Source organism: Neofelis nebulosa, chromosome 5, assembly GCF_028018385.1.
Source record: "Neofelis nebulosa isolate mNeoNeb1 chromosome 5, mNeoNeb1.pri, whole genome shotgun sequence".
NCBI classification, from domain to species: Eukaryota; Metazoa; Chordata; class Mammalia; order Carnivora; family Felidae; genus Neofelis; species Neofelis nebulosa.
In genome coordinates this window covers 26690693-26717200 of record NC_080786.1, presented here as the reverse complement: position 1 = coordinate 26717200, position 26508 = coordinate 26690693, and the positions used below count along the sequence as shown (strand labels likewise).

Genomic DNA, 26508 nt, shown 5'->3' with positions numbered 1-26508 from the left:
CAATTGGACAAGTCACTCAAACTCTCGGGGCCTCAGTTTCCTCATTTTTATTTATTTAGTTTTTTAAGTTTATTTTGAGAGAGATAGAGAGAATGAGCGGGGGAGGAGCAGAGAGAGAGAGAGGGGCGGGGACAGAGGATCCAAAGTGGGTTCTGTGCTGACAGCAGAGAGCCCAGTTCGGGGCTTGAACTGGCGAAACGTGACATCAGGACCTGAGCCAAAGTCCGACATTCACCTGACTAAGCCACCCAAGTGCCCTTGTTTCTTCATTTTTAAATAGAGATAAAAACTGCGTTCCCTTCAGAGGGTTGCGAGAATGTGTGAGTATGTAGGTAAAGCTCTAGGGACAGTGCCTGGTGCACAGAAACCACGTCTCTTTCCCTACTTCCCACTATTCCCATCTTACTAGCTCCACTAGGTTAAACATAAAGAAGTCGCAGGGGGAAGGTCTTACCTCAAAAGCCTCAGCGAAAACCCTTTCATTGAGAGCAAAGACAGCCGGACTGATATCTAGCGCATTGAACTCCATGGTGGCTGTGAGGATGGATGACTGACTGGCTGTCTGTACGCTGCTGAAAAACACAGCAACTTTCCTCACGTTGGCTCCCGCATACGTCCGCTTGAAAACGTTGCGGGCCACAAACTTCATTGCATTACCGATGTCTTGAGCTTCCGTGGGGCGTCGATATTTTATCTGAGAAAGAAGCTGGAGGAGCTGTTTCTTGTTACGGTAGTCGGACCCACGGATGAGATAGCTGGTGCCCGAGTCATAGGAAACTACAACAACTCTTGCTCCCACAGGGCAGTTACTTTCCTTGACGTCAAGATCATTGATGATGGATGTGATGATGTTCCGTGTTTCATTAAACCTCTGCTCTGTGATACCATAGGACTGGTCCAGGGCAAATACCAGCTCTGTTGGGTACACTGGACACTTTTTTGCTAACATGAAAGGCAGAAAGAAGTATGACGTTACCTTGCTGCTCAAAAGCCCTTCCCGTCCTCTTTACCCCAGGGCTGAGGCTGATTCACACCAAGATCTAGGGAGATACAGGTGTTATCTACAGCTCTGGAACTACAGGTACACACAGGTGACACTTTGTTTGTGTGAAGGTGTTATATAAGTCTCTAGCAGTCATATTTGGTGGTAAAACACTCAGACTTCACAGCCCTCACTCAGTCTGCTATTTAAAAAGAAATTGAAGCGAGTGTCTAGGCTAATGGAACAGTTCTGTATCCTGATTGTGGTGGTGGCTACATGAATCTAGGCATGTGTTAAAACTGAACTCGCACGTGACAATTAATTTTACTGTAAGTAAAATTTAAAAAAAAATGAATGAAAGGATACGATGGCTTATTGAAGGTTTTGAAAGCTTACGGTCTTCAGAAATCTTCAGAAATGATCTACAAATAATGCTAGTCACTTGGAAGATTTTCATCCGCTTATGCAACAAATATTCATTGAGTAGCATGCAGGGTGATATACACTGTGCAATACAAGCAAAGATGAACCGAATTCAGGACTGCCCTCAAGGCATCTGTCCCGGGGAGGACTGCTATACAGAAAGGTACAGACTGACTATTATTCTTCAAGAGCATCCAGAGGACAAAGCGACTGTTTCCCAAGAGAGGGGATTTCAGGGCCTCCCAGAAGCTAGCTTTTGAAGGAAAGCAAGGGTGGCCAGAGGAAGGGAGCAGCAGGACCGCAGCAGGCTTACCATGAGCTGTTATAAAAATGGGGCTCTTTTGCAATTTCTAATTCAGTGCTACTAATTTTATGATGATTTAATTTTAGGAATCTCACAGGGTATCAGCCCTATGTATCAAACCTAACTTTTCAAAATGCTATTAAAGTCAGACCACAGGAAGAGGAACAGGGATTATTTAAGAAATGAACACCCTCGTCTACATAGACTGCTCTACTATCTTGAATCTGGCTAACTCTTCAAGCGCATTAGACTCTAATAATCCCACACCCCAATCCACTGTTCTCAGCAATTGAATAGGAGACTAGGGTTGATTCAGAGATGTGTTTTGAATCAAGGAATTTTACCGTGAAGAAAAAAATATCAAAGCCAATAATGAAAAAATAAAATATGAGAAATTAAGTAGCCTTAGTCTTCCTTTCTTAGCCTTAACACTAAAAATTATTAAAGAAGTAGTAGGCAAGCATCTTCAAGACTGACCTCTCATCACAGATTTTCCCAGAAAGCAGAACCGATTTCGATTTATTTTTATTCTCTCCTTTTCCTAGTGCCCAACAGGGTACATGATAAATTGAATTCAAATCCCTGAAATTTTACTGGGCACTTACTTACATATATAAAGGGCTTCTGTTTTCATTTTCCCAGAATTTAGGTGAATGATGTCACTTTTGGATAAGCTCAAACTTTGGGGATAAGTCCCTGTGAGTCTACTTCAGTAGGCTTCTAGAAGACCAGGAGCTCTTGACATTGACAAAACCAGCTTCAGTGGCAATGGAATCCAAGGGATCTAAGGCTGCTAAGCAACACCCACTGCGGTCCAGGTTCCAGAAAGACCATCCGCAGCAAGGTCAGGTGTACAGCAGTGGGCACTTGGTGAGATGTGAGAGAAAGGAAAGGAAACGTTGCCCATCCAAGAAGCCAGTGATCACTGGGTCAGCAACACATCAATTAAAATGTGGTCATTCAGAGCCCTGTCCCTGAATTTCCCAGCAACACGAGCCTACTCTGTGAAGAAATTGAATTGTGAACTCAGACAGGACCTAGAAAGCATAATAGTGTAAAAGGGCTGGGAGCTGGGTGTCACCAATTCACAATCTGGTAGAAACATGACATTGATAATTATAGCCATCATCAAAAGATAGATGTATCGGCATAGAAGGAAGTAGTCCTTTTTCCCATGGGGCTAAGAGTTTCTTTCAAATTGGTCTTATCAGAATGCAGTTAATTACTTCAGCAAGAAACACAGTATGGTAAAAATACTCACCATTCCAACAAGCTATAAAAAAGAGAAAGAGAAGAGTCTGTTACATTTTTGGCACACAGACTAAAAATAATCCCCCCAAACAAAATTTCAGCAAACCTTAACATTTTGTTTGACTCTAATCGCAAATGAGGCTAATTCCTAAATAACAGGCAGCTAAGGTCAAAGGACTGAGGAACACATACAAAGAATTCAATTAATGGGTGAACCTTCCTGCCCTTTTCTCCTTGTGAGCCAAGGCCAGCAGACTTCAGCAGAATCTTGCTTGAAATCTGAAACACTGATCACTTGTCTTAGAAGCAGAATAGATGAGCCTTTGATTAAATGGCAAGATAGCTCAAATTCAATTTGTTTCCGTCTCTCTTCTTACAGCCCTGAGAGTCATTCAGCAAGGCACGGCTAAAATATGAGGGCTTATTTTCTTCCCAGATGAACACCTTGGGAACCTCTCTCTTCCTGCAGAAATGTGGGGATTTCCAAATAAACTTGGTCTCTGCTAAAAAATACAGCTCCTACATTTGAGTGATCTCCATATCTCTAGGGAGGAAGGAGAGCCCCCAAGGGTTTCTCCCCAGCAAAACAGCATCTGGTTTTTCTAAGTGATTTACTCTGTAAGCATGAGACCAATTAGAGGCAAATGTTGGAAATCTTTAGAAATCTTTAGAAAGCACTGGTCTGACAATGTCCTTGCTCATTTGCTTCAAGAAAAGCAAATGAGTCACTCTGTTATAATAAAAGATTTTATTAGCATTGGCAACCAGCTAGCCTTCCAAGCTGCCTGCCATCCCACAGCACTGCGCTCTCTCACATCAACCCCATTAACGCCTTTTGATGGTCTTAATCCTGTGGCTGCTGAGATGCTAACAGCCAGCAGACAGGGCTCCAAACCCACAGTCTCCCCTGCATCTCAAGGCCTGAAGAGGATCCCTTTTTCCTGACTGAGCACTTTCATATGTTAACCTCCAACCCAGCTGTGAGACTAGAAACACAGGCTCTGGAAACGGGCACACCTATCTGGTTTGAGTGTGGCAAACCTTGCCTGATTTGGGGGAAACTACTTGATCTCTTTTAATATGTCTATCTTTCCTAAAAATCTTCTTTACTTGTGCCCTTCCTTCCAAAATTCTCATCATTTGGGCCCTCTTAGTTTATTTGCGACCACCCCCACTCCACATTCCCATCAGCCCCCTTGAGCTCTTATGCTATTTTGGGGATAGGGTCCCAGTGATCAGCTCAGGACCCGGGCCTCATCCCAGTGCTGCAGGACTGAAGAGGAAATGTGTTAGACCAGGAGTCCAACCAACCCAATTAGCTCTGAACATCTGTTGCCCAAATCCCATCTCAGTTTTGCACTCTGGAGTTCCAAGCTCACCGATCAAGCACCCTGTCTGGTTACAGAACCCACGCTCACCCTCACCCTCCACCCCCTAATTTCCTGTCTAACTCCTTTCACTCTGTGTTGGAAAACTGTCTTCGGATCCCTAACCCTCCCTGGGCCAGTACTCACCTCCCCCACTGCTTCCTACTCCTTGGTTCTTCCCTGGGAAGATAGCTTTTGATTTTCCTGAGAAAGACTCCCCTCCCTTACAGTGGCTCTCCTTTCGTTCTCCCCCTGGGGCCCCAGGCCCTGGTTCTCCCCAGGCCCTGGTTCTCACTTCCTCAGGGTGATGGAGAGCCTTCCTACTTCTCAAACAATGCCTTTCACCCAGGTCCCCTCCGCAAATCTTCTGTCCTTCCGTTTGTTCTTGCTTTTCAAGTGACCCACATGTGCAGAATTTCCTCATCTCTGCGATGCCATTTTCTGTCCTCTGGCCTCACTTGCTTTGCTAAGACGTCTTCCTGGATTCATCCCTTGGGTTTCTGTTTCTTTCTCTGTCATTTCCCATCCTTAGAACCTCAACCCATCCATGTGGCCTTAAGGACCACAAACATCCCAGTCTCTTCTCTTGATCCTCACCTTTATTACAGCCCACTTCATTAGCTGCCTGTAGATCATTTAATTTAGGGCCCACACAACATTCTCCTGCCTCTGAAATGTTTGAGGCCATCATATTTTCCTACCAATGGATTTCTCTTCACAGTCCCTCCTGCCTTCTCATCTATAGCACTACTTAGCTTCTCCTGCTCTGGCCTTATGCTTATTTTAAACTCAGTTTTGTTGTTCTTTCCTCACCTCACCCTTGCAATGACTACGTTTTTATCCAGTGTTCTTCAGTAAGTCTCTCCAATTTCCCCATCTGACATTCTTCTGATTGTGATTGTATCAGCATCATTATAAGCCACAATGGAAGCATGAGGAAAGACAAATCACCTAAAATTCTACCACTCTAACACAGTAAGTTGTTACATTTTTCTCCCTTTGCTTCTAGAACTGGTTTCTATGTTATTTTTAGCTATATGTGAAATAATGAGGATCCAATTTAATTTTCTGCTTTTTATTTTATTTATTTTTTAAATTTTTTATTATATGAAATTTATTGTCAAATTAGTTTCCATACAACACCCAGTGCTCATCCCAAAAGATGCCCTCTTCAATGGCCATCACCTACCCTCCCCTCCTTCCCACCCCCCATCAACCCTCAGTTTGTTCTCAGTTTTTAAGAGTCTCTTATGCTTTGGCTCTCTCTCCCACTCTAACCTCTTAATTTTCTGCTTTTTAATGACAATATTATTCGCATTCTGACTGAGTCTTCAAAAAAACCGTATCTGTTTAGTATCTGATCAGAAGATGATGCACCATAAACTAATTAGTCTCTACGTGCAAACAGTCTAAAGGTATGTTCATTTTGCTCTAATGAGTAATGTTTCAACGACCATATTTGCCTATAATTTTTTCTTTCTTTTGCTTTATTTCCTTGGGATAAATGTTCAGAAATGACGTCACTGGGCTTCATCTACCTCATTTCCCCTTCCTCCTAACCAAAGACAATCTCTCTGTTTGTTGACTCCTGCTTTTTTCCTCTGGTGAAACTACTCTCTGGCCACTCCCTATCACTTCCCCACAACTAGATTCAAGTACCCCCATCTAAGGAGACTCTATTGACTAAGTAACTAAGCAACTAACCCCAAATCTCCATGCTCGTCCCTTTAACACCATGCCCTCGCAGACCTTTGTACAATATTGTATTAGTGTGAGCTGATTCACACAACTTTGGAGTTGGTTTCCAACCATTTACCATAAGCATGCTTTCTCTCCTGTATGAATTACACTTTACTTACATCCCTCTCCCTCCCACCTTTGATGTGAGCTGTTCTACTGCAAGTACTCAGGACAAGCCTGCTGCAGGGGACATGTGCCACCAGTGGATTCGGTTACTGATTCTGTATACCCACACTACACTCCTCCTAAGTGCTCTCGCCAATCACCGACGCCCTTGTTCCACGACACGCAGATACTCACGGCTATGGTCCCGCATGAACTGGATCAGATCACATTGCTGTAAAGAAAAAAAAGAGAAAGAGAACAGAAACATGAGCACAGCAACCCCTGAGAGGTCATGTTTATTTGCCAGTGGACTGGTTGGGTTTTCATTTGTGAATAAGGAGATACGTACAGAATACACAGGCTTCCCCGCCATGCCTTTCATGCCCTAGGAAAATAAAACCAGAGCAAGTTATTGGTATGTGAATTGGAGTCTTTAGTGACAAAACAAGAGCAAAGAAAAAAAGCACGTTCTTAAAAGCACAGCTGGCAGAGAGCGCTTAAAGTATTCCTGAACAGATAGATTACAATGCTATTTCCCCACTTAAATCAACAGTGCATACTTCTTTCTTTCAGTGTGAGATCAGTTAAGCTAATGTCTTCCCAGAGTGAACTGAATTATCTTTCTAGGTAATAAGTAAAGAAATTAAAGTATTTCTTGAAGATGTTTGTACTCAGGCTATGACACTTAAAAGGTACTTCTCATAAGAAAAGTTGAAATGTAAACAACAGACTTCCCAAAGCATGCCACAAGGAGAGGAATTTACTGAGAATTCAGAGGTACAGATGTATTACAATTCAAGGAGTTGAAAATGCAGGCGGTAGCATACAACTTCTACATATGTGAAAGAACCAGAGATAATTAGTAGCAAAATGGGCTTTATGCAAAAGAAGAGCATACACAGTGAGCTCATAAATGCTGAGAGGTTATAAACAAAGGAGTACGCATAACTGGGTGAAATGAATCAAGGAGGCTTCCTAAGAAGAGACAGTGCTTTTTTGATAGCTTGAGCTTTTCCCTTTCCCCCTTATTCCTTTTTTCAGGATCAGGCTTCCCCTTGGCAGTGGTTCTTAACATGTTTAACACACCTGGGTCTCTTTGGGCAACTGGTAAATGCTAGTGTGCTGGTTCTAGAAAATGTTATTACAGGCTCACAATCATACAATTTCACTGGCCTCAGAAGCTCAACCAGGGATGTCAGTGTAAGAACCCCTGTTCTAAATGACAACTGGGTCATCTGTTCATCTGTCCTTCCTTCCTTCCATCCATCCATCCATCCATCCATCCATCCATCCATCCAAGAAACAGTTAATTGTCTGCTGAATGCTGAGTGTTACCTGGAAATGCTGTGGCATCCATAATTCTACCCACTGGGACACAGGCTCTTCTGACCAGAATCAGGAAATTAACTCTCACTAGGAGATGCAGAGGCTCATCCTTCCTTTCATAAGTTATGGCAGAAGACAGAAAAGAACGCACAGCCACTTAAACAGAGAGAGGAACAGTTTCTAGCTAATAAAGAGAGTAGGCAGACCACATCTTGCAGAGGATCAGAGCTGTAGAGTGTCTGTCCTAAAGGACTGAGTTGGAGAAGAACTTGGAGCAAGTTCTTGAGCAGAGGTTGAGGACTGAGAGCCCAAGACAAAGAAGTTGATCTGATTCTAGAAGACCCGAGATAGAGAAGCCACACTCTTGGGACCAGCAGCCCCAGGACAGCAAAACCACACTCTAGGGACCAGCAGGGCAAAGCAACAAGGCCGGGAAGATGCAGGACCCCCACGCGAGAGTTCCAAAATCTGGAAAGGAGATAAATTCAGACCAGACCGGTATGACTCAAAGACGAGATCCTTGCCCACGTGACTACGAATGTTCACCAGGTCCTTAATGTGAAAGACAGAAAGATGCATCACAGCGTCCTCACAGCTAGTTGACTCTCATTCTGCTATCATCCACAAAACATCCATGCTTTTGTTTTCTCTACAAGGTCCCAAGTTAAAGAACTCCTCCAGGTAAGTCTCTAAATGCTCAGAATGCACCAAACAAGGTAAGCAGTTTCTCCACTCTGTACACAATGCTTCCTGCGCCTCTGACACAACACCCAGGTGCTGGCAACGTCTAGTTCTTACCTGACTGTGCTCATCAGGGGAGAGAGATGTGTAAATAAATCATTATGATAACACGAGAAGCACTAAAATAGAGATATGGATGTTTCGTCAGTGGGGGATGTGCCTGCCTCTGCCCGGAATGCTTCCAGAAGTGGTATTTCCCTTCCAGTGGAAGCCTGGTGGGAACTAGCAGTTGTATTTCCAAATCTCTCTAGAGTCTACATTTTGAAGACGGGAAGGCAATGGTGATCTGGGGAACTCTACTGACGTGTCTCACGTGACGGAACTTTGCCAGGACCCCTGTATGAAGCTTATCCCATTCTGATTTTTATAAACTTCAGTAAAAAAAGAAAATAACGGTAACAGCTAATATTTGCACTGAAATTTATTGTTCACAAAGAGTGCTCACATTTGGATATACAATCCTCCCAGCTACCTTTTGAGGTGGTAGGACAGGATAGGTCATTCCCCTTTTAGAGGTCAACTGAGAGACCAAGTGACTGGCCCAGGGGCACATAGCTAGCAAGAAGAATTTGGATTTGGATCCAGTGCTCTGACTTTAAATTCTGTACCCCTTCTATTGAATATCTAGAAACCAGTATAGGCTACTTAGCTCTCATGGGTGTACTTACTCTCCGTCCGGGAGGGCCTGGGGGTCCCGGAGGTCCCTCTTCCCCTTTCGAGCCTCTAGTGAGCTGCAGATAGGAATATGCTTTAGTTTCCACACTGTCTATGCATGGAGAATACCTAAGTTTTAATGAGACTTTACAATTTAAAAAAGATTTTTAAAGAAAGCAACCATTAATTCAAGTCAAATAAATTCCTTACATATAAATATAAATAACCATTCTTTTTAAAAAAAATTTTTTTTACCGTTTATTTATTTTTGAGACAGAGAGAGACAGAGCATGAACGGGGAGGGGCAAAGAGAGAGGGAGACACAGAATCCGAAGCAGGCTCCAGGCTCTGAGCCATCAGCCCAGAGCCCGACACAGGGCTCGAACTCACGGACCGCAGGATTGTGACCTGAGCTGAAGTCGGACGCTTAACCGACTGAGCCACCCAGGCGCCCTATAAATAGTCGTTCTTAACCATTGGTAAGTATCTATTTCCCTCGTAGCCTCCCCACTTAGTGACATACTTTTCTCTAGCACTGGCTATGCATTTAAATCTAAATTAGACATAAACTAGGATTGGTGCTAAAAAAGAATACTAGAGCGCACAGAGATCTAATTAAAACCCTCCCGTCTACAAAGGATCCATTACAAAAAATTCTCCACATACATAAGAGGACAGGGGTGGGCTGTGTCATTCCCATACTTCAAGGTGACGGATGTGGATGCTGATGAAATTTATCCAGCCAGATGGAAAATATCTGTTGAATTGCATCTCTTTCATGCTGATAATGACCACTGATATTACACTCAAACTTCAAAATGAAAAGATGCTTGTCTCAGCGTTTTGTTTTTTAAAAAAATTGTAACACACTACTCCACACTGTGCTAATTAGAAGATGTCAACAGCCTTCCTTAAAACGAATACCCTAGATGACCTTGGTTCTGAGCAGTGGAATTGTCAGAAAACCCTTAGAGACACAGCGGGAAGATGTCGGCTTCATTCCCACTCAGGGTTAATAGTCTGGGCTTTAATATGTGCCTTAGAAAATACTGGAAGGCACTGACATTTCTTGGAACAGCCAGCTATCAATCTGTAAATCTTTAAAATAGTTCAGATTCATGGAACCATAGAATTTTAGAGCTGAAAGTGACCTTTGGTGTCAAGTTCAAGTCTCATGTTAGAGAAACAGAGACCCTGAAAAGGTGTGGTGAAGGTCACAGAGCCAGGAAGTGGCATTTCAGATGCTCTTGGGTTAGATCAATAATCCACATTTATTATTACAACATAAAAGCCAGAGTCCTCCAAAGAAACATTTATTATTTCTGGAATTACAGGCCACTTACTGTTAATCCCTTAAATCCTTTGAGTCCAGGACCCCCAGGAAATCCAGGATCACCCACATCACCCTAAAGATTCAAATATAAGAAATCAAGATATTAAAATATTTGCTTGAAATAAGAGAAATAATTCTATATAATCTAAAACCTAATTGATCTTATAACTACACAATATATTAAACATTAAATGACATCTTCTGCCGCTTGCTTGGAACAAAGTCATTGACACACTTAAATATTCCCCCAAACTATTCTTAATTTTCTAATATAAATATTTATGCATAAATATCAGTGCAATGGCTACACAATCAGTTATTAAAAATATCTAAAGCAAGAATGCTTGAAAATCAGGAAAAACATATGGAATATTAACCACAGAAAATACTAAACAATTAATTACTTTCTAAATTTATAAATCACTTCTGAAAAAGCTGAAGGTAATAAAAACTTTACTCTGACCTTGGTGGGAAATTAATTTTAGCATCTATTTATCAAAAAAACCCAAAAAAACAAAAAAACAACTAATCTCACATTTATCCCTAAATTTAAATATGCTCATTTTCTCCCTTTATCAGTAAATTAGAAAATTGGTCTTTTACAGTGAGAACTCTTGTCCTAACAGTTCCTTCTTGCACCCTTCTCTACCTAAGGAAAGAATCTCTTCTGGTAATTCAGCAATTAAAAGCACTTTTAAGAGGGTTCAAAAATTGGCTGTTTTCCTGTAGTTGATTTGATCTGCTTACACATTCAATTTTTTTAATCTATATTTTGCATTTTAATTTGGACACCAAGTATTGGAAAGCCACTCTTCTGGACAGGATGCTTAAAAAAAAAAAAAAAAAAAAAAAAAAAAAAAAAAAAAGGAAATCTTATTACTGAATTCCATTGCATAAAAACAGATATAATAGGAGCTACTCTGACTGAAATATAAGGTTATGTCTGGTTGGAGATCATACAGACGGATTTTTCAATCTGGTGGGCAATGAGGAATTCTGGAAAACGTGTGATCAGGGGAGAAACATAATTAGGTTACACTGTGGAAAACATCAAGTTTGGGATTAACTGAAGCAGTAAGAAGGTGGTAATGGAGACCAATGAGGAGAATGTTGTCACCTTTCAGGGGAGGGGAAGTGAAGGCCACAATAATAAAGAACAAACAGCAATAGCTGAAGCCAAGAGTTTTGAATGAGATTACTGAGGCGAGAAATCCAGAGGACAAGAGGAGTAAACTGGAGAGGAGATCCAGGGGTGGAGTTTCGAGACCAGGGCCGTCAGGCAACAAAGGACAGGACTGTCTTTTCCAACTTAAAGATTCATTCATAGTAGTAAGGTCCTTTATTCATGAAGTCCTGGAAAAACAACTGCCCTTCTTCTTTTCCTTCTCCTTCTCCTTCTCCTTTTAACTTCAATTCTCAAGTAGGAAGTTAATATCATGGTAATTTCAAAAGAAGGACATGTGCACAGTACCTTTTGCCCCATATCTCCGGGGAATCCTCTTGGGCCCTACAATTTGCAGCAGAGAACATAAATAAATCAACATACCACTTCTGCAGTATGATTGTTTTTTCTTGTATTATTTACATTTGTCTCATCAATTAAAGAAATAATTAAAGAAACAGTTTTCCATATTTACCTTTACTCCTTTTCGTCCCATTTGACCATAGCCTGGGATGCCATAATCTCCCTGTGGACATACCAGTTCATTTTAATTTCTCAAAAGTGAAACTTAATTGTAATCTACACTGGTGACAAGAGAGAAGCACTGGGCACTTCCAGGTAGAGGGGCCCTTACCAGTGACCTTGAACTCTGGGGTCATGCATATTGTTGGGTTTTCCTCACTTGCTGGTATGTGCCTTGGTACTTTGGCCAGCTCCACTCTGCAAACATTGCAGGAGGCAGAGGGATGGTCCATCAAGACTAATGGAGTCAGTAGCAATTACTTGCCTGGAAAATTAGGAGCTGGTTCAAAGGACATGGGTGAGGAATTCAATTCCCCAAAGACTTACAAATGGCTGAGAGACAAATGGAAAAATGTCATCCTCACTAGTAACCAAAGAAATGCAATTTGAAACAGTAATGAGAAACTATTTTTTGTTAATGAAATGGGTATAGATGAAAAAAAGAAAGTGACAATACCCACTGCTGGTGTGGATGTCCTGAAGCAAGCATTTTCCTACATAACACAAGGGTGCATAGATCACTGAATATTCCTAAGGGCACCTTGCAAAAGAGGTGCATATTCTTTGAACCAGTTAGGCTACTTTTTGAAATTGTTACGTAGAGATTATGATTTTGTCTAAAAATTCAGATACAAGAATGCTCATTGTGGGCTACTTATGACAGTAAAAAATTAAAAACAAATTAAGTATTCAATAGCAAGAGATTGGTCAGGTGACCTAAGGTACGTACATTCAGCGGAATATTTTGAAGCTATTAAAAAGAATGTTTAGGGGAAAATGTAATAACATGGAAATGTGCTCATGATACACTGTTAAGAGGGAAAAATAGAGTGATTTTTTTGGTATCTCCAGGATGTTAATAACGAATATTTCAAAATAGTGAGATCATGGGTCATTTTTCTTCCCCTCTTCCCATCTGTTAAGCTTGGTAAATTTTCTACAATATGTAGACATAACATTTATAATAAACATTATTTTTTGAAAAGAAATGAAAAAATGTTCCTATATTGGCTGCTCCATGCACAGAGACCTTAGCATGGCAAGAGCCACTAGAACAGACGGCTCACTTCTTGGATCTACCTCCCTCTTGTCCTTGCCCTAGAGTTTTGCAAGACAGGGAGAGAAATGCATAGTGCTGTTTTTCAGTGGACATCCATTGACAAGGCCGTACTGGTTGTGAAAATACTGAAATGTTATCCATTATCCCCTCTGCATGCCCCCTTTCTCTCTTGCCGTTCTCTCTTCTTTTAACAGACAGACTAGCCATAGAATGAGAGCTGCAGGGGGTGGGAGAAATTCCCCCACATCTTCCTAGGAGGTCCTAAAATACCTTTAATACTCCAGGTGCTTAGGCTGATGGCCTCAGTTCCCTTCTCTTTACCTCAGAACTAAGCACTTGGAGCTGCGAAAAGAGAAGGGTCCTAAAAGCTCATACCTGTTTTCCTCGCTGTCCAGCTGGTCCCACTGGCCCTGGATCTCCAAGAATTCCATGTTCTCCCTAGTAAGTGAGACAAAAAGGGCTTCAGGTCAGTAAAATCCAAACTGGCTCCCACTATAGGAGGTTGAGACGGGAAATCTTAAGGCTCTCAGTGAGGGTTCAGTGCTCAGCCAAGGCATGGGGTGTAGGAAACCAATAATGATCTTTCCAAAGGTGAGCAGAAAATGTCAGCACAGCCCAAGCACTGCTTTCCTGGTATTCTAGAAGGACTGAAGGAGAAGGGAAAGAGTGGAAAATTTACTCCAGTGAAAGTTGCTTTATTAGCTGATTTGTCTGCCCATCCAACAAGTATTTACCGTCCTGGAAAATGAACTACTGAATATGATAGATGTGGTCCTGCCTCAGCAAAAATAGTCTGGTTGGAAAGAGAGACAATTAGACAGGCAGAAAATTATAAACTCAGGATGCCATGCCAGTGAAGGGGAGGGGAATCTAAATTGGATTTGATAAGGGGCACCTGGATGGCCAGACTTCAGACTTCAGCTAAACATCAGACTTCAGCTCAGGTCATGATCTCACGGTTGTGAGTTCGAGCCCCACATCAGGCTCTGTGCTGACAGCTCGGAGCCTGGAGCCTGCTTTGGATTCTGTGTCTCCCTCTCTCTCTGCCCCTCCCCAGCTTTCTCTGTCTCTCTCTCTCTAAAATAAAGAAACATTACAACAAAATTTCTTTAAATAAATAAATAGATCTGGTGGGGTTAAGGAGGCGGGCTGCCTGAAGCACAGGAGCCGGGGTGTGAGGTTTGAGGGCGGAGTTGTGTGAGTGGAAGAAGGAACTGCAGGAGGGGTGAGGGTGGTCACGGTCGGGGTAGAGGAAAGGCATTGTTGAGAAGCCTGGCGCAGGCACGTGGGAGGGAAAAGAGCTCTGAAGCCTCAGAATTAAACAGGGTCAGGGGGCCTTCCAAGCTACTTTAAAGTCTAGAGCTTTTCCTAAGAGCTACGGGGAAATTAAGACTGGCTGCCTAATTTGTGGGGCTCGGTGCAGAATGAAAGCGTAGGTCCCATCCTCAAATATTAAGACTTTCAAGATGGTGACAGCAGGACATGAAACCAAGCATGGGGCCCTTCTAAGCTGGGCCCCCAGGGTGACTGCACAGTTGCCAGTCACAGCTGGCCGTGGGACAGGGAGCCACTTAAAGGTGTTAAGCAGGGAGTGGGATTCTGAAGAGGCCAACAGTCCGCTGTCTGACAGTCTCCAAAAGAGCCACATCAGAGACAGTAGGGTGAATGAGAGAATGGTATGCGCAAGCAGATTGAGTCTGGACACCCCCCTTCTGGACTCTGCCCTGTGCATACATTCATGCCTGCAGGAAATCGGGGAGTTGAAGAGAGTTTTCAGAGTTATTTCACCACGCGTGAGATCACAGTGTCTCTCCTGGTGAAACAGGGCAGTGTCAGGAAGAGATAAGCATTTAGAAATTCTTTGCTCAGTGGAAGCAAAAGAATGTATCGCAGAAAGCAGGTGGGGGGGGTTGAGGGTGCCCCTCTCCTGCGAGGAATTAATATGGAAATCAAGAAAAGAAGGGCAGTAATGGGGCGCCTGGGTGGCGCAGCCGGTTAAGCGTCCGACTTCAGCCAGGTCACGATCTCGCGGTCCGTGAGTTCGAGCCCCGCGTCAGGCTCTGGGCTGATGGCTCGGAGCCTGGAGCCTGTTTCCGATTCTGTGTCTCCCTCTCTCTCTGCCCCTCCCCCGTTCATGCTCTGTCTCTCTCTGTCCCAAAAATAAAATAAAAAACGTTGAAAAAAAAAAATTAAAAAAAAAAGAAGGGCAGTACTTTTTTCTCAGTATTTAAATCTATAGGAGATGACACTTACTTTTTTCCCTGCGGGTCCGGGATTTCCAAGGCTCCCTTTAGCTCCCATCGGCCCAGGAAAGCCCTGAACGAAAATGGGAGACACGTATGTGGGTGTTGCAACAATTCTTAGAAAGCCCCTTAGATCAGTTTCGCTTTTCTTCGTGTCATTTCCAACAGCTCCTTGATGCCTGCTTAACAAGAGGCCCAGCCACCCAGGGGAGAGAGACATCTGTGCTGAAAGCAGGTGACTCGGCTTACAGTCTGGCTTAGAGGACCACAAATCTTCATCGGCGGGGACACCACTAGTCCGCCCGGGGCCTTCGTGAGAAACAGAAAGGGTGCTCTTGACAGGACATATGCTATTTCTACATGCGGCACATTGGTTGGAATGTACTGATTTTGTGAGAACGAGACATTGCCCCTCGTGAGCATTACACCATGCGCGCATCTGGAACTCTATGCACAGTGTGTTTCAGTCCCAATCTGAAAATGGGCACAAGTGTCTTCCACAAACATGCCGGCATGATAAGGAGGCAAACAGGTGTTCCTTCTGAATTCTCGCTGTCGGAGCTGAAGAACTGAACAGATTCAGAACATTTTTCATAGGAATCCCCTCACCAGCCATCCCCACTCTTATTACTCACTGTCAGAAACCTAGGGACCAAATAGATTCAGAGGGTGAGCTGAGGAATCAAGTCAATTTGGGTGGCGAGGGATCTTTGTAGAGTCCATTTTCAAACATCTACAGTCGGTGGAGATACATGTGGCACAGATAAATTCTTAAAAGTTAGAAAAGTCAGCAGAGGGAATCAGGTTTTGAAATGTTCACAAGTCTGCGAGATCTGTACTCTTCCAAATGCTTTCTTGGGGCTGATGCAATGGGTCCGTGCTCTCCCAGTAAAACCCCAGTGAAGGAGAGAGAGGAGGGCTTATGTGATGTGCAAGGACTCGGGGCTGTGCTAAAATTTGCTGCCAATTCTTTTTGTCCCAAATGTGTCCCAAGTTAATTGAAAAATAAAATACCCCAAACGCAGATAATATAAAATAAACTATGTATGACGATGTTTTTGAAGTAAGAGAAAATGGTCTGATTGGAGACCACTGACTCCCAACGTTCCTGAGTCACTCACCTGAGGTCCTTTGTGCCCTGGGCTTCCCTTCTCTCCTTTGCTGCCAGGAATTCCATTTCCCCCCTAATGTGGTAACGAGAAGTATAATTACATGAAGCAATGAAAATGTACTTTCTTCTTTAATGCTTTTGAAACATGTCCACAGAAAAGCGCTGGTCCAACACCACAAGTCACCTTGTAACTGTGAGGTTAAGCGTATCTTACCAAAGGGACTGAGTGGAGGCCCAGACTCCGTGGTACAGATCTTATCCACGCATCTCTGCCTGGGTCTAAGACCTTCATCCCCCTCTGACAGGGGGAAATGAAAAGGAGACCAAAGGGAGAAATAAAACCCTTAGAAGAAGGGGTGAAGATGCAAACAACGGTCAGATGGATTCCTTTGTTGGGGCAGGTTACCTGGGCCAGAGTGCTCATCGTCAATGTGGAAAACGGAAAGCTAAGTTGTTTCAAGTTGGCCCAAGAGGACATTTTAGCAGCAGAAGCTCTACCAGAGGAATTCAAGCCTATTTTCCACTATATTAGCATCTGATGCAAGGTTCTCGTATAGATCTCTTGCATGGAAGAAAAAACTAGAGGTGCTGGTGATGTTTCCCGACTCCCGGGCACCAGCTGTACAATGGTTGTACCCACTGGATGAGCCGTCGTTCTCCGCCTGAGTATCAAAGGGACCCTGGAGCAGCTGAGCTAATGTCCCCCTTCTCCCTACAAAGGGGAGATGGATCTGGGCTGGTCACGTGGTTACTCAGTCTAAAGGATTTGCTAGCTGGTGGTTTGATTCAGGGACCCCAGAACCCGCAAGAGAATACCAAATTCTACTTTGGCGTGAGTATCTGAAACTTCCTAAAAGAAAAATGAACTCTCGAGAAGGTCTTAGGTCTAGGCACACCTTCCAGACGAATCCTGGCTTCAAGCAGGCTCCATAAGGTAACTAAATACCCATGTGTTACAAAACCATTCTCTAGGGATGACCCCAGCACCTTCCCAACATGAAGGAGAGACAGAGATGTCCTGACTCCGATGCCCATATCAGCAATGATACGATCAAGAAAAAATGGCTCATGTCCGAATCATGAGCCATTGATCACTCTCTGGAAGGCAAAAGATAGGGCTCAGGTACCTACTAATTACTAATTAGTAATTGTTACTAATTAATAGTAATTCGTTGATTACTAATATAATAGTAAGGTCCTAATAATTCATTATTACTAACAAGCTGATACAACACTAGGTGAGCACAAGAGCAGCCATTTTCTCTATTCATGAGCTGCAAAATAGGAGCGGGTCTGATGGAGCACAATCACTCTCCCATGATGGGAAATGTAGAATTCCAGAAACATGGACCATGGAGGAGGGCAGGAGCAGATTAAGCATTTCTCAGTTATTTATTTTTATAAAATTTTATAAAATACTACCCACTGGCTTCCTATTGGAATAACTCAGCATTATTTATCAGCATTTATGACTACTTCAACATACCTGTGGGCCTTGTAATCCGTCAGCTCCCTGGGCACCTGGAAGTCCAGGAATTCCTGGCTCCCCCTGATGAACGAGTTTTCAGTGTTAATACTGTCTCCACATAGTTTCCATAGAGATTTTCTCTTTATACTACCTAGTACCGTAATACATAGTACATGGGCAATACTTTGACTGAACCTTGGCTCACCCCTTACTTTGCCTAGGATTCTATTCATTTCCATACTAAAAAATGAACACAAGATTGTTTCTTACTCTAGTAAAGAATTTCCCTCCCATGCAGTTGATTCCCAGTGCTTGTGAAAGGCAGTCAAATATATAACATTTGGGATCGCACAGATCCTCTTGTCTATGAGGTGCCTGTGAAGGAGGCTCTGCCTTAGGTCAGGCCCGTCCAGTTCCTGGCAGCTGAGCTGATGGGCCCTTCTGTTTCCCCTCCATGGGTGGGGCCATTTCTATTGCTCTGCACTTCCTAGAACATCTTTGTCACATTCTTGTTCATTCCCAGTGCCATCTGCCCATCAGGACTCTCCTTGGAACCAACTACCTCGTAGGGCAGGAAGTAAAGGGTACTTACCGGGACACCTGGGGGCCCCCTTTGGCCTTCCCTTCCCTGGAACAGAAAAGGCAAAGTGTTAGTGTGTACGTAGCCAAGTGGAGGGTTCTTAGAGGCAAACCAGCCTGTTTCATTCCCTGACAGACATAAGTAATGAGCAGCTCACAGAAATGGCTTCCCTGAGGCGCTTTCGAAACACAAGTTTTCTCGCTGGGCACTTCATTATAGACTAACATTTGGGGGATTGATTGAAAGCCAATCTGAAAGTCATTACAGATCCAGCTCCAGTCTGACAATTATTCAGGAGGTTGTTTGGAGGATCAAATCATTCTGAAGAACTTGTCTTCTATCCTTCCCTCTTCAGCAAATTCCATAGAGTACTGTCTGCTAATCAGAGGCTTCCTACATGAGAACAAGCTGTGTCCTGTCTGTCTCTCTGTCCCAGGCCCTGAATGTATCTTAGGGGAGAGTAAAAATTGTTAGGTTCAGTGCTTCACACGTGGGCCCACTGAGGTTTGTTTCCAAGGAATTCTACGAGAAGGAAATGGCCGATGGGGTCTGCCCAATGACGTGGCGGTCCAGCGGCCGGGCCACCAGCCTGTTTGTACTTAATCAGTGGTGATTTCCATGTCACCAGCTCAGGCTCCCCACCTAAGTGTCCGCCTTTGTCATACCCTCTCCAGAGAGTGTTCTAGGCAGGAGAGGACTCAGACCCCAGATTTTAACTTCTTTTTCCCTAAACAGCAGCAATAAAATCTATACCCTCACACACCCCCTCACCCCTGCCCCTCTGAGAGAGCTATGGAACATCCCAATCACCAGTCTACTTTGTATTGTGATAAATGACTATGATTCCTTTAGGTACAAGACAAATACTTAAAAAAAAAAAATTCTATTCATGCATTCAGAAAGGTAGCCATGGAAATTATTTCAGAATCGGTTTTCTTTCAACTGCCTACCTTCTGAATTTCCTTAGAATGAACTACCTGACCAAGTATCACCTCTACCACTTTGGATAATGATTCGAATTCCTCTCCTGGGGTTCTGCCCCCTTGATTCAGGTACTCTGCTTTCAAAATGCAAATGCCCTTTGGGAGAAGTTACCCATTGTAACCTGTGAGCTCTTTGTTCCTTGATGGGACTAATAGAGCTCCTGACAAATGAAAGTAGGGAAGAAACAGCAAACAAAGGTTGAGGCCACTACTATCCTGGGATGTCTCCATTAAAAGGATAAAAGAACTTTTGAACTACATGCAGACAATATTGCACAATGGTTAGGGTGTGCCTTTAGAAGTCAGGTACTCCTGAGCTCAAGGCTGCCCTTTGAAGCTTGTGTGGCACAGAGCAATTGCTCAGTAAGCCTTAGCCAGGAGGTCGGGACTCCAGACTCTGGTGTGAGACAGTCTGGGTTCAAACCCCAGTTCTGCCACTTGCTACCTATCCTGATCCTGGGCAAGTGTTCCAAGGGTCCTTGTTATTCTCATCTGCAAAATGGATATAAATAATAATATCTACCTAGTAGGCTTGTTATGAGGATTTAATGAATTAATATTTGAAAGTGATTTGATCAGGACGTGACATAAAATAAATGCTACAGAAGTAGAAATACTATTATTTAAAAGCAGTTGTGTGTTTTTTTTTTAATGGTAGCTTATCTTTGAGAGACAGTGCGAGTGGGGCAGGGGCAGAGAGAGAGACAGAGGATCCAAAATGGGCTCTGCACTGACAGCCGCAAGCCCCACATGGGGCTCCAACTCACAAACTGTGAGATCATGACCCAAGCCAGAGTCCAACTCTCAACTGGCTGAGCCACCCAAGTGCCCGTATAAGCATCTGTGTGTGACAGGCCAAAAACAAGGGACCTGGACTGTCGATTCTAGTGCTCTGGTTCTCAGAATATCAAGCCCCCGTCTTGGCAACAGCCGGTACAATCAACTTGCATAAGTTGGAATTCTGTCCCGCAGGCGGCCATGTCTTAGGTTTGCTTGTGTTCTTAGAATCTGTTATCTACTTAAGATCCTCTGACCCTCAGAGAGAATTCTTGCCTTCACTGGAAAAGTAGGGGAAGAGGTAGAAAAGCTTAATGTTGTTCTATATTCACATAGCCTTGTTCAGTTCAGGAGAAGAGAGGTTACAAAGGAGGAGCTGGGCAGGAAAACAGGTGAAGATAGGAGAGGGCGGCTGAGAGCCTCCTGTCTCTGAAGTGATTTAGAGTCACTGGCTGGTTTGTCCAAGTAGTAATCCCCAGCCCCATCCCTAGCATCTCTTTTCAAAAGTATTTGATTGAGGGGGATAGTTATAAAGCTATTTCAAACTAAGTGTATTTTCTCTTAAACCAAGAAAAATATATATTTATCTTTAAAATTTATTGCATGTAGGGGCGCCTGGGTGGCTCAGTCGGTTGAGCATCTGACTTCAGCGCAGGTCATGATCTCACAGCTTGTGGGTTCGAGCCCCACGTTGGGCTCTGTGTTGACAGCTCAGAGCCTGGGGTCTGCTTCGGATTCTGGCTCGCTCTCTCTCTCTCTCTCTCTCTCTCTCTCTGCCCCTCCCCCACTTGTGCTCTGTCTCTCAAAAATAAATAAACATTTAAAAAAAATTTTTTTAAATTTATTGCATGTAGTATATGTTGCTGTTCCCTGGATTCCTCTGGTTAATTTTGATTCTCTTGTGTGGAAAAGAGGGCAAAGTCCCAGAGAATTTTTACCAGAAGCACCAGGAAGCCTAAGCCAACTGACTGTAGATCCTATCCCTTAATAACTATGATTCAAGATAAACAAAGGCAAGAGGAATTACAACACATTTCTCCACTATCTAGATCAGAGAAAAAGGCAATCGGCCATGGCCTTCAAAGTGATGAGAAGACTCCAGGTCTGCAACAGAAAAGAAGGCCAAGTATTTTCACTTCTCGATCAAACAAGGTGCAGGGTCCAATCTAGGAGACTGTGCGTTATTGTCTTTTTATGATCTCCATTCTGAGTGCATGACAAAAGGATTTCTAACACGTTATAAATATCATCTCCCACTTTAGTAATGCACAAAAAGAAAAGCGATTTCTTAGTTGTTCCATAAAAAGAAGGGGATATCCAGTATTCCTGTTTTAGGCCTGGCATCACATGGGATGCTATAAAGTTGCCCTAGGCTCTCGAAGTTGCTAGAGGCTTGTTCCTAGTCACCGGTGTTTTGGTTCATTCAAGAATTTATCTGTGATTCTTCTTTCCCATTGGCAACATCTGAAGATAAAGAGAGTGGGTTTACCCAATTCATATTCTTATAGAATATGAATATTCTTATAGCATCTTATAGAGATGCTAAGCTACCGGAGGAGAACTTTCATGTTAAAGCATTGACTCTCTCCAAAGACATTCAAAAGCTTCTGGAAGGCAGAAAGAGGAAGGCAGACTGTCACAGAGGTTCTCATCTAGGAGCAATTTTGCCCCCTACTCTCACTCCCCACTACCCCTCATCCCAGACATTTGGCAAAATCTGCAGATGTTTTTTGTCTGCCACAACTTGGGGGAAGTGAGTGCTACTGACATCTAGTGGGTAGAGAACAGGGATGCTCTTAGACCTCCTCGAATGTACATGACAGCCCCTCACACCATCTAGCCCCAAATGACAATAGTGACAATGGATCAGCCCTGGGCCAGCCAACTCTGCAGGGGCAAATATTGTGAAAACCTTTATGGCATCGTCAGATGATAAGGAGGGGAAATAAATGTTCAAGGAAAAACTTACCCTTATTCCTCTGGAATTAGGATCACCTGGAGTCCCTTTCTGTCCAGTTCTACCCTAGAAATACAATTGTTCCCCCAAGATCATAAGGCAATATATTCTGACTAATTACATCAGCATAAAAACCTCACTCACTATTAAAACAGCAGAGCAAATGTGTCATGCTAGAATCTTCTGCATGTTAACACTATTGGGTATATATCTGTTAATGAGGAAAATGGTGTAGTAACGTGCACTGCTAACTATCAGTTTCCCATTACAATAATGTCACCTGCCAGAAACTTAATAATTTAACCCATAAAAGTATAACCTACTACATATGTGTCCTGTTTTCAGAAAATAATGCTGTTTTAAATGTGAACTCGGGGCTGTTATTCAATTATAGAAGGGTTACATATTTTATTAAATAATTAAGACTTCATGAAAGCCTCCATTCAGTAACAGAATTAATCATTCATATATATGTAAATAGGTCTATAGGTTCTCTGTACGTAAAACAGAACCAATTACTTGTCTTCCTTGTTCTCCTTTGGAGCCCTTCTGTCCTTTGATGTTACTGTTGCGTCCTGGATTACCCTAGAGGAAGATATAAAAAATATTTTAGAACCAAGGAATATCAGCTTTTTTTTTTTTCAAATACAATGGTACAATGTTCATGTATTAAGCTAATTTGGGTTAAGTGAGAAGGGGTGACAGAAAATTCTCCATATTTGAAATTCATCGACTTTTGAGAAAAAATACAATAATATTTCCCCAAGTTTGAAGAGGGTTTGGTGATCAACAAAGTGATAAGAGTGTTTGCCAAAGCCATGGCAATGATCTCTTCTCTGTATCGGCAGCTTCACTGATGGCTGAACATGCTTATGCTACCCCCTTAGAGGTGTAATAAGATTCCCTTGTAACTGAGTCTGCAAATAGGGAGTCTGTAAGATTATAAGCCCAAGAAGCAGAACTGTGGAAACATCTCCCGAAAAGGACTTTGGAAGTCTCTATATAACAATAAGGATGATTAAGATGGAACCTGAGCTCCCAGCTCCAATTTTTTTTTTTTTTTAATTTTAATTACTTTTTGAAAAGAGAGAGCACAAGTGGGGGAGGAGCAGAGTGAGAGGAGGACAGAGGATCCGATGCGGGGCTTTGTGCTGACAGGCTGATAGCAGCAAGGCCAACGTGGGGCTCAAACTCACAAACTGTGAGATCATGACCTGAGCCAAAGCCGGACGCTTAACTGACTGAGCCACCCAGGGTGCCCCGAAATTTTCAATATAATCAGCTAAAATCAGATGTGGACAGATTTTTCCCAAGCAGATAAGTCTTGGACAATACCTACTACCCCTGCTCCCAAGATAAGGAGACAAGCCTTCACCTAGAGGTTAGTGTGAGACACAAGGGAGAGGAGATAGGAGCTTAGAGCAACTACATAATTCAGAGCCAACCAGACCCTAGTAACTTACAGGATCTCCTGGGAAGCCCTTCTCCCCATATCTCCCAGGGGGGCCTCTGGAACCTGGGCTGCCCTAAAAAAAAATAAAATGAGCTTCTGAGTTAGCTTGTAGGAGGGTTTCAGAATGGTGTTAAAGAGTCAAGCGTGTGGTTTTGGCGGCAAGAAAGTCAATCAGACAAAATGATCCATGTTCCTTTATCCCAGCCAGTTTCCTCAGCCTTCTCAAGTGATACTCAGTTCAGTGTTAAAAGGTCAAGATGATCGCTAGTCAGGATTATCTAGAGTGACGCTGAGCAATGGGAAAACTCTCGTGATCTAGCATAGCGCTACGCCAAAGAACTTTCTGCCCTAATAGAAATATTCTCTGAGTTGTCTAAGATGGCAACCACTAGCCATATGTGGCTATTGAGCACATGAAATGTGGCTAGTACAACTGAAGGGCGGGAGTTTTCACTTTCACCAATTTGAATTTAAATGTCATATATTGCTAGTGGGGATTGTACTGGACATCCCAGCCAGTCTAGGAACCTCTGACATTTATAATGCAGTTGCTCACTGGAAACCTCCCCAGGAAATGCTCCAGTTGACAACTCAGACTCAAGTGTTCCCAACTGAGCTTGCCCAAGCCAGTACCGTTCCAGGCATTCTGAATGACTCCTCATTTCCTGCTTCTCTGGTCACCTAGATCTAGAGATCTGTGCCGAAGCCAGAACTAGGGTGAGAGAAACAAGTCACCTGGGGTGCAGTATTTAGGGAGACACATTTGGCAGAGCTCTGAGAAGGAGTACGTCCGTAAATCCTGCACCCCACTGCTCATTCCGGCCCGGGCCCTGCCACGTCCTTAGTATTAGTACGTCATGTGTCTGTTCTCACTGACGTTGCTTTACTTGAAGGCTTTGTCACTTCTCCCCTCGATTGTTCCAGATCCTCTCATCTTTGCCTTGCACCTATGTCATCTCTGACACAGTCTCCACACCACCGACAAGTAGTATGTTCAACATGCAAATTCAGTTGTGGCGCCCGTACTTAAAATCTTTTAAAGGTTCCCAATCTCCTAATGTTAAAAGCCTAACTCCTCAACATGGCTCCCCGGCGTCTTCCCAATCTCTTCCGGCCACCGCTGGAACCTCACCTCCCTCTACCTGTACTCTAATGCTCAATCTGCAGTGCTCTCGAGCCTCCGTGTCTTTGCTTATGCTGTTCCTTCTGTCTAGAATGGCCTTTCTCCATGTCTTGCTAATTCCTATCATCTTCAGCTCAGGGATCATTTCCTCCAGAAAGACTTTCTGAACTCCCTCCCCACCTGAGTTAGGGCTGAGTTAGGTGCCCTTCTCTGGGCTCTCACGTAGTTGTCTACCTGGCCTCAATCACATTCTGCACTGTCATTAGCAATTAATATGTCTGTCTTTCTATGTCTGGGGATCCTTGAGGACAAGGTCAGTGTGGTTCGTCTCCGAATCATCAGCATATAACTCGGTGTTTGGCACATGCCAGATATTCAAAAATATTGCATAAATAAATGGATCAGAACATATAAGCAGAGCTGTTTGGAACCAACCGGCATATATTAATCAGTATTGAAATGAATTTAAGATAAAAAAACTTTCACCGTGATTTACTACACCAAGGTCACCAAAATAATTCTGTATCTTTCTCTTGATTTTTATGTTTTTTTTTTTTTTCTGATGCAAACAAGGAAGCTACTGGGAGGCAAAAACAATCATTTTCAGACTTTTGTGGAAGACACCAAACGAAGAACCTTGCACGCTTTGAATCCCTCAATGGAATTCTTGAAGATTCCCAAATGGGAAGGCAGTATTTATTCAGTAGTAACAGGCCTTCATTGTGTGGTCAAGTCAGCTCTCAATTTTGTCCCTTCTAAGCACTGGCACACAGCAGTTAAGACTATCTCCATCACCAAATTCTCCTTCTTTGATTTATTGAAGATTTACCTGGGATCCTGGATCGCCTTTTTCTCCTTTTGTCCCAGGTAACCCATGAAAGCCCTAAAAGAAAACAAGGAAAACAAAATCCCCATTTAAAGAGCAATACGTCAACCTCATGACGATGTTACAGTACTTGAAAGATGGCTTACCTCCTCCCCATCCAGTCCGTTAAACCCATCGTCTCCTTTTTCTCCCTGAGGGACAACAAGGAGCACAATCGGGTCAGAGGGGAGCTCGGCTACATGCTTCCTGGGAAACTAATCCCGCCAGGAAATCAAATTCGACTGAGAAGACACTACAGTACCTTGAATCCAGAATATCCTTTGGCTCCCTGTAAAAGATGAAATATCTCTCACTGACACATCAAAGATAGTCAGAAGGTGGATTCACACCCTGTTGGGGGGGGGATGTGGCTGCCTCCCTAAAGAGGGTGATTGTGTTGTTCTTTAGTGGCTTCTGGTTCTACAATCACAGAGGTTATATAGGTGGGATTGAACACCACCTATGTTTTGAGGTGGGCTCAAAACTCATTGAGGTTTCTAAGAAGTAGAATTAGTCTGAAGGGGAGGACACTAACATGTAATTGGAGAAAGGGAAAGGGGCGGGGCATGGGGGGATGGAAGAGAGAAAAGGAGGGAGGGAGGGAGGGAGGGAGGAAAGAGGCAAGAGGCTGTTGTAGGGAATTCAAGATCACATTTCCAGCAGGGCTTACCTTTTGGCCGTGCTCCCCTGGACATCCTGCAATCCCTTTATCTCCTGTGGGTCCAATTTCTCCTCGTCTTCCCTAAGAAAAGGTACCCAAACAGGTATCCAAAGTGACTCGTCTGTCAGATGCTGCCAGCAGTTTACTTTTTAAGAGAGAAGCTAGAGCAACAGGAGCACTCTGAGCTTCAGACAGAGCAAATCTTTCCACAAATGTGTTCATTTAACTCTGGTTTTCCCCCTCTATTCCAGCGTCTTCCGTGCCAACCTGCAGGGCTTCCTTGCAGACCCAAGATCACACAGAAGTGCGGGATGAGC

At 43.3% G+C, this 26508-nt stretch overlaps 1 protein-coding gene across 2 annotated transcripts in view; it reads right to left on the bottom strand.

Annotated features, from left to right (window-relative positions):
- Positions 1-26508, bottom strand: part of COL6A5 (collagen type VI alpha 5 chain) — a 129385-nt gene that overhangs the window by 32267 nt on the left and 70610 nt on the right. For both annotated transcript variants that reach the window (XM_058729866.1, XM_058729867.1), the window contains exons 14-32: positions 26201-26272; positions 25793-25819; positions 25638-25682; positions 25495-25548; positions 23553-23615; positions 22609-22674; positions 22102-22155; positions 18385-18420; positions 17811-17873; positions 16335-16397; positions 15224-15286; positions 13346-13408; positions 11864-11914; positions 11698-11733; positions 10237-10299; positions 8908-8970; positions 6522-6557; positions 6356-6404; positions 455-942 (exon numbers count right to left, since the gene is read on the bottom strand). In XM_058729866.1, the coding sequence (XP_058585849.1) occupies positions 455-942; positions 6356-6404; positions 6522-6557; positions 8908-8970; positions 10237-10299; positions 11698-11733; positions 11864-11914; positions 13346-13408; positions 15224-15286; positions 16335-16397; positions 17811-17873; positions 18385-18420; positions 22102-22155; positions 22609-22674; positions 23553-23615; positions 25495-25548; positions 25638-25682; positions 25793-25819; positions 26201-26272 (1455 nt within the window). The remainder of the gene's footprint in view (positions 1-454; positions 943-6355; positions 6405-6521; positions 6558-8907; positions 8971-10236; positions 10300-11697; positions 11734-11863; positions 11915-13345; positions 13409-15223; positions 15287-16334; positions 16398-17810; positions 17874-18384; positions 18421-22101; positions 22156-22608; positions 22675-23552; positions 23616-25494; positions 25549-25637; positions 25683-25792; positions 25820-26200; positions 26273-26508) is intronic.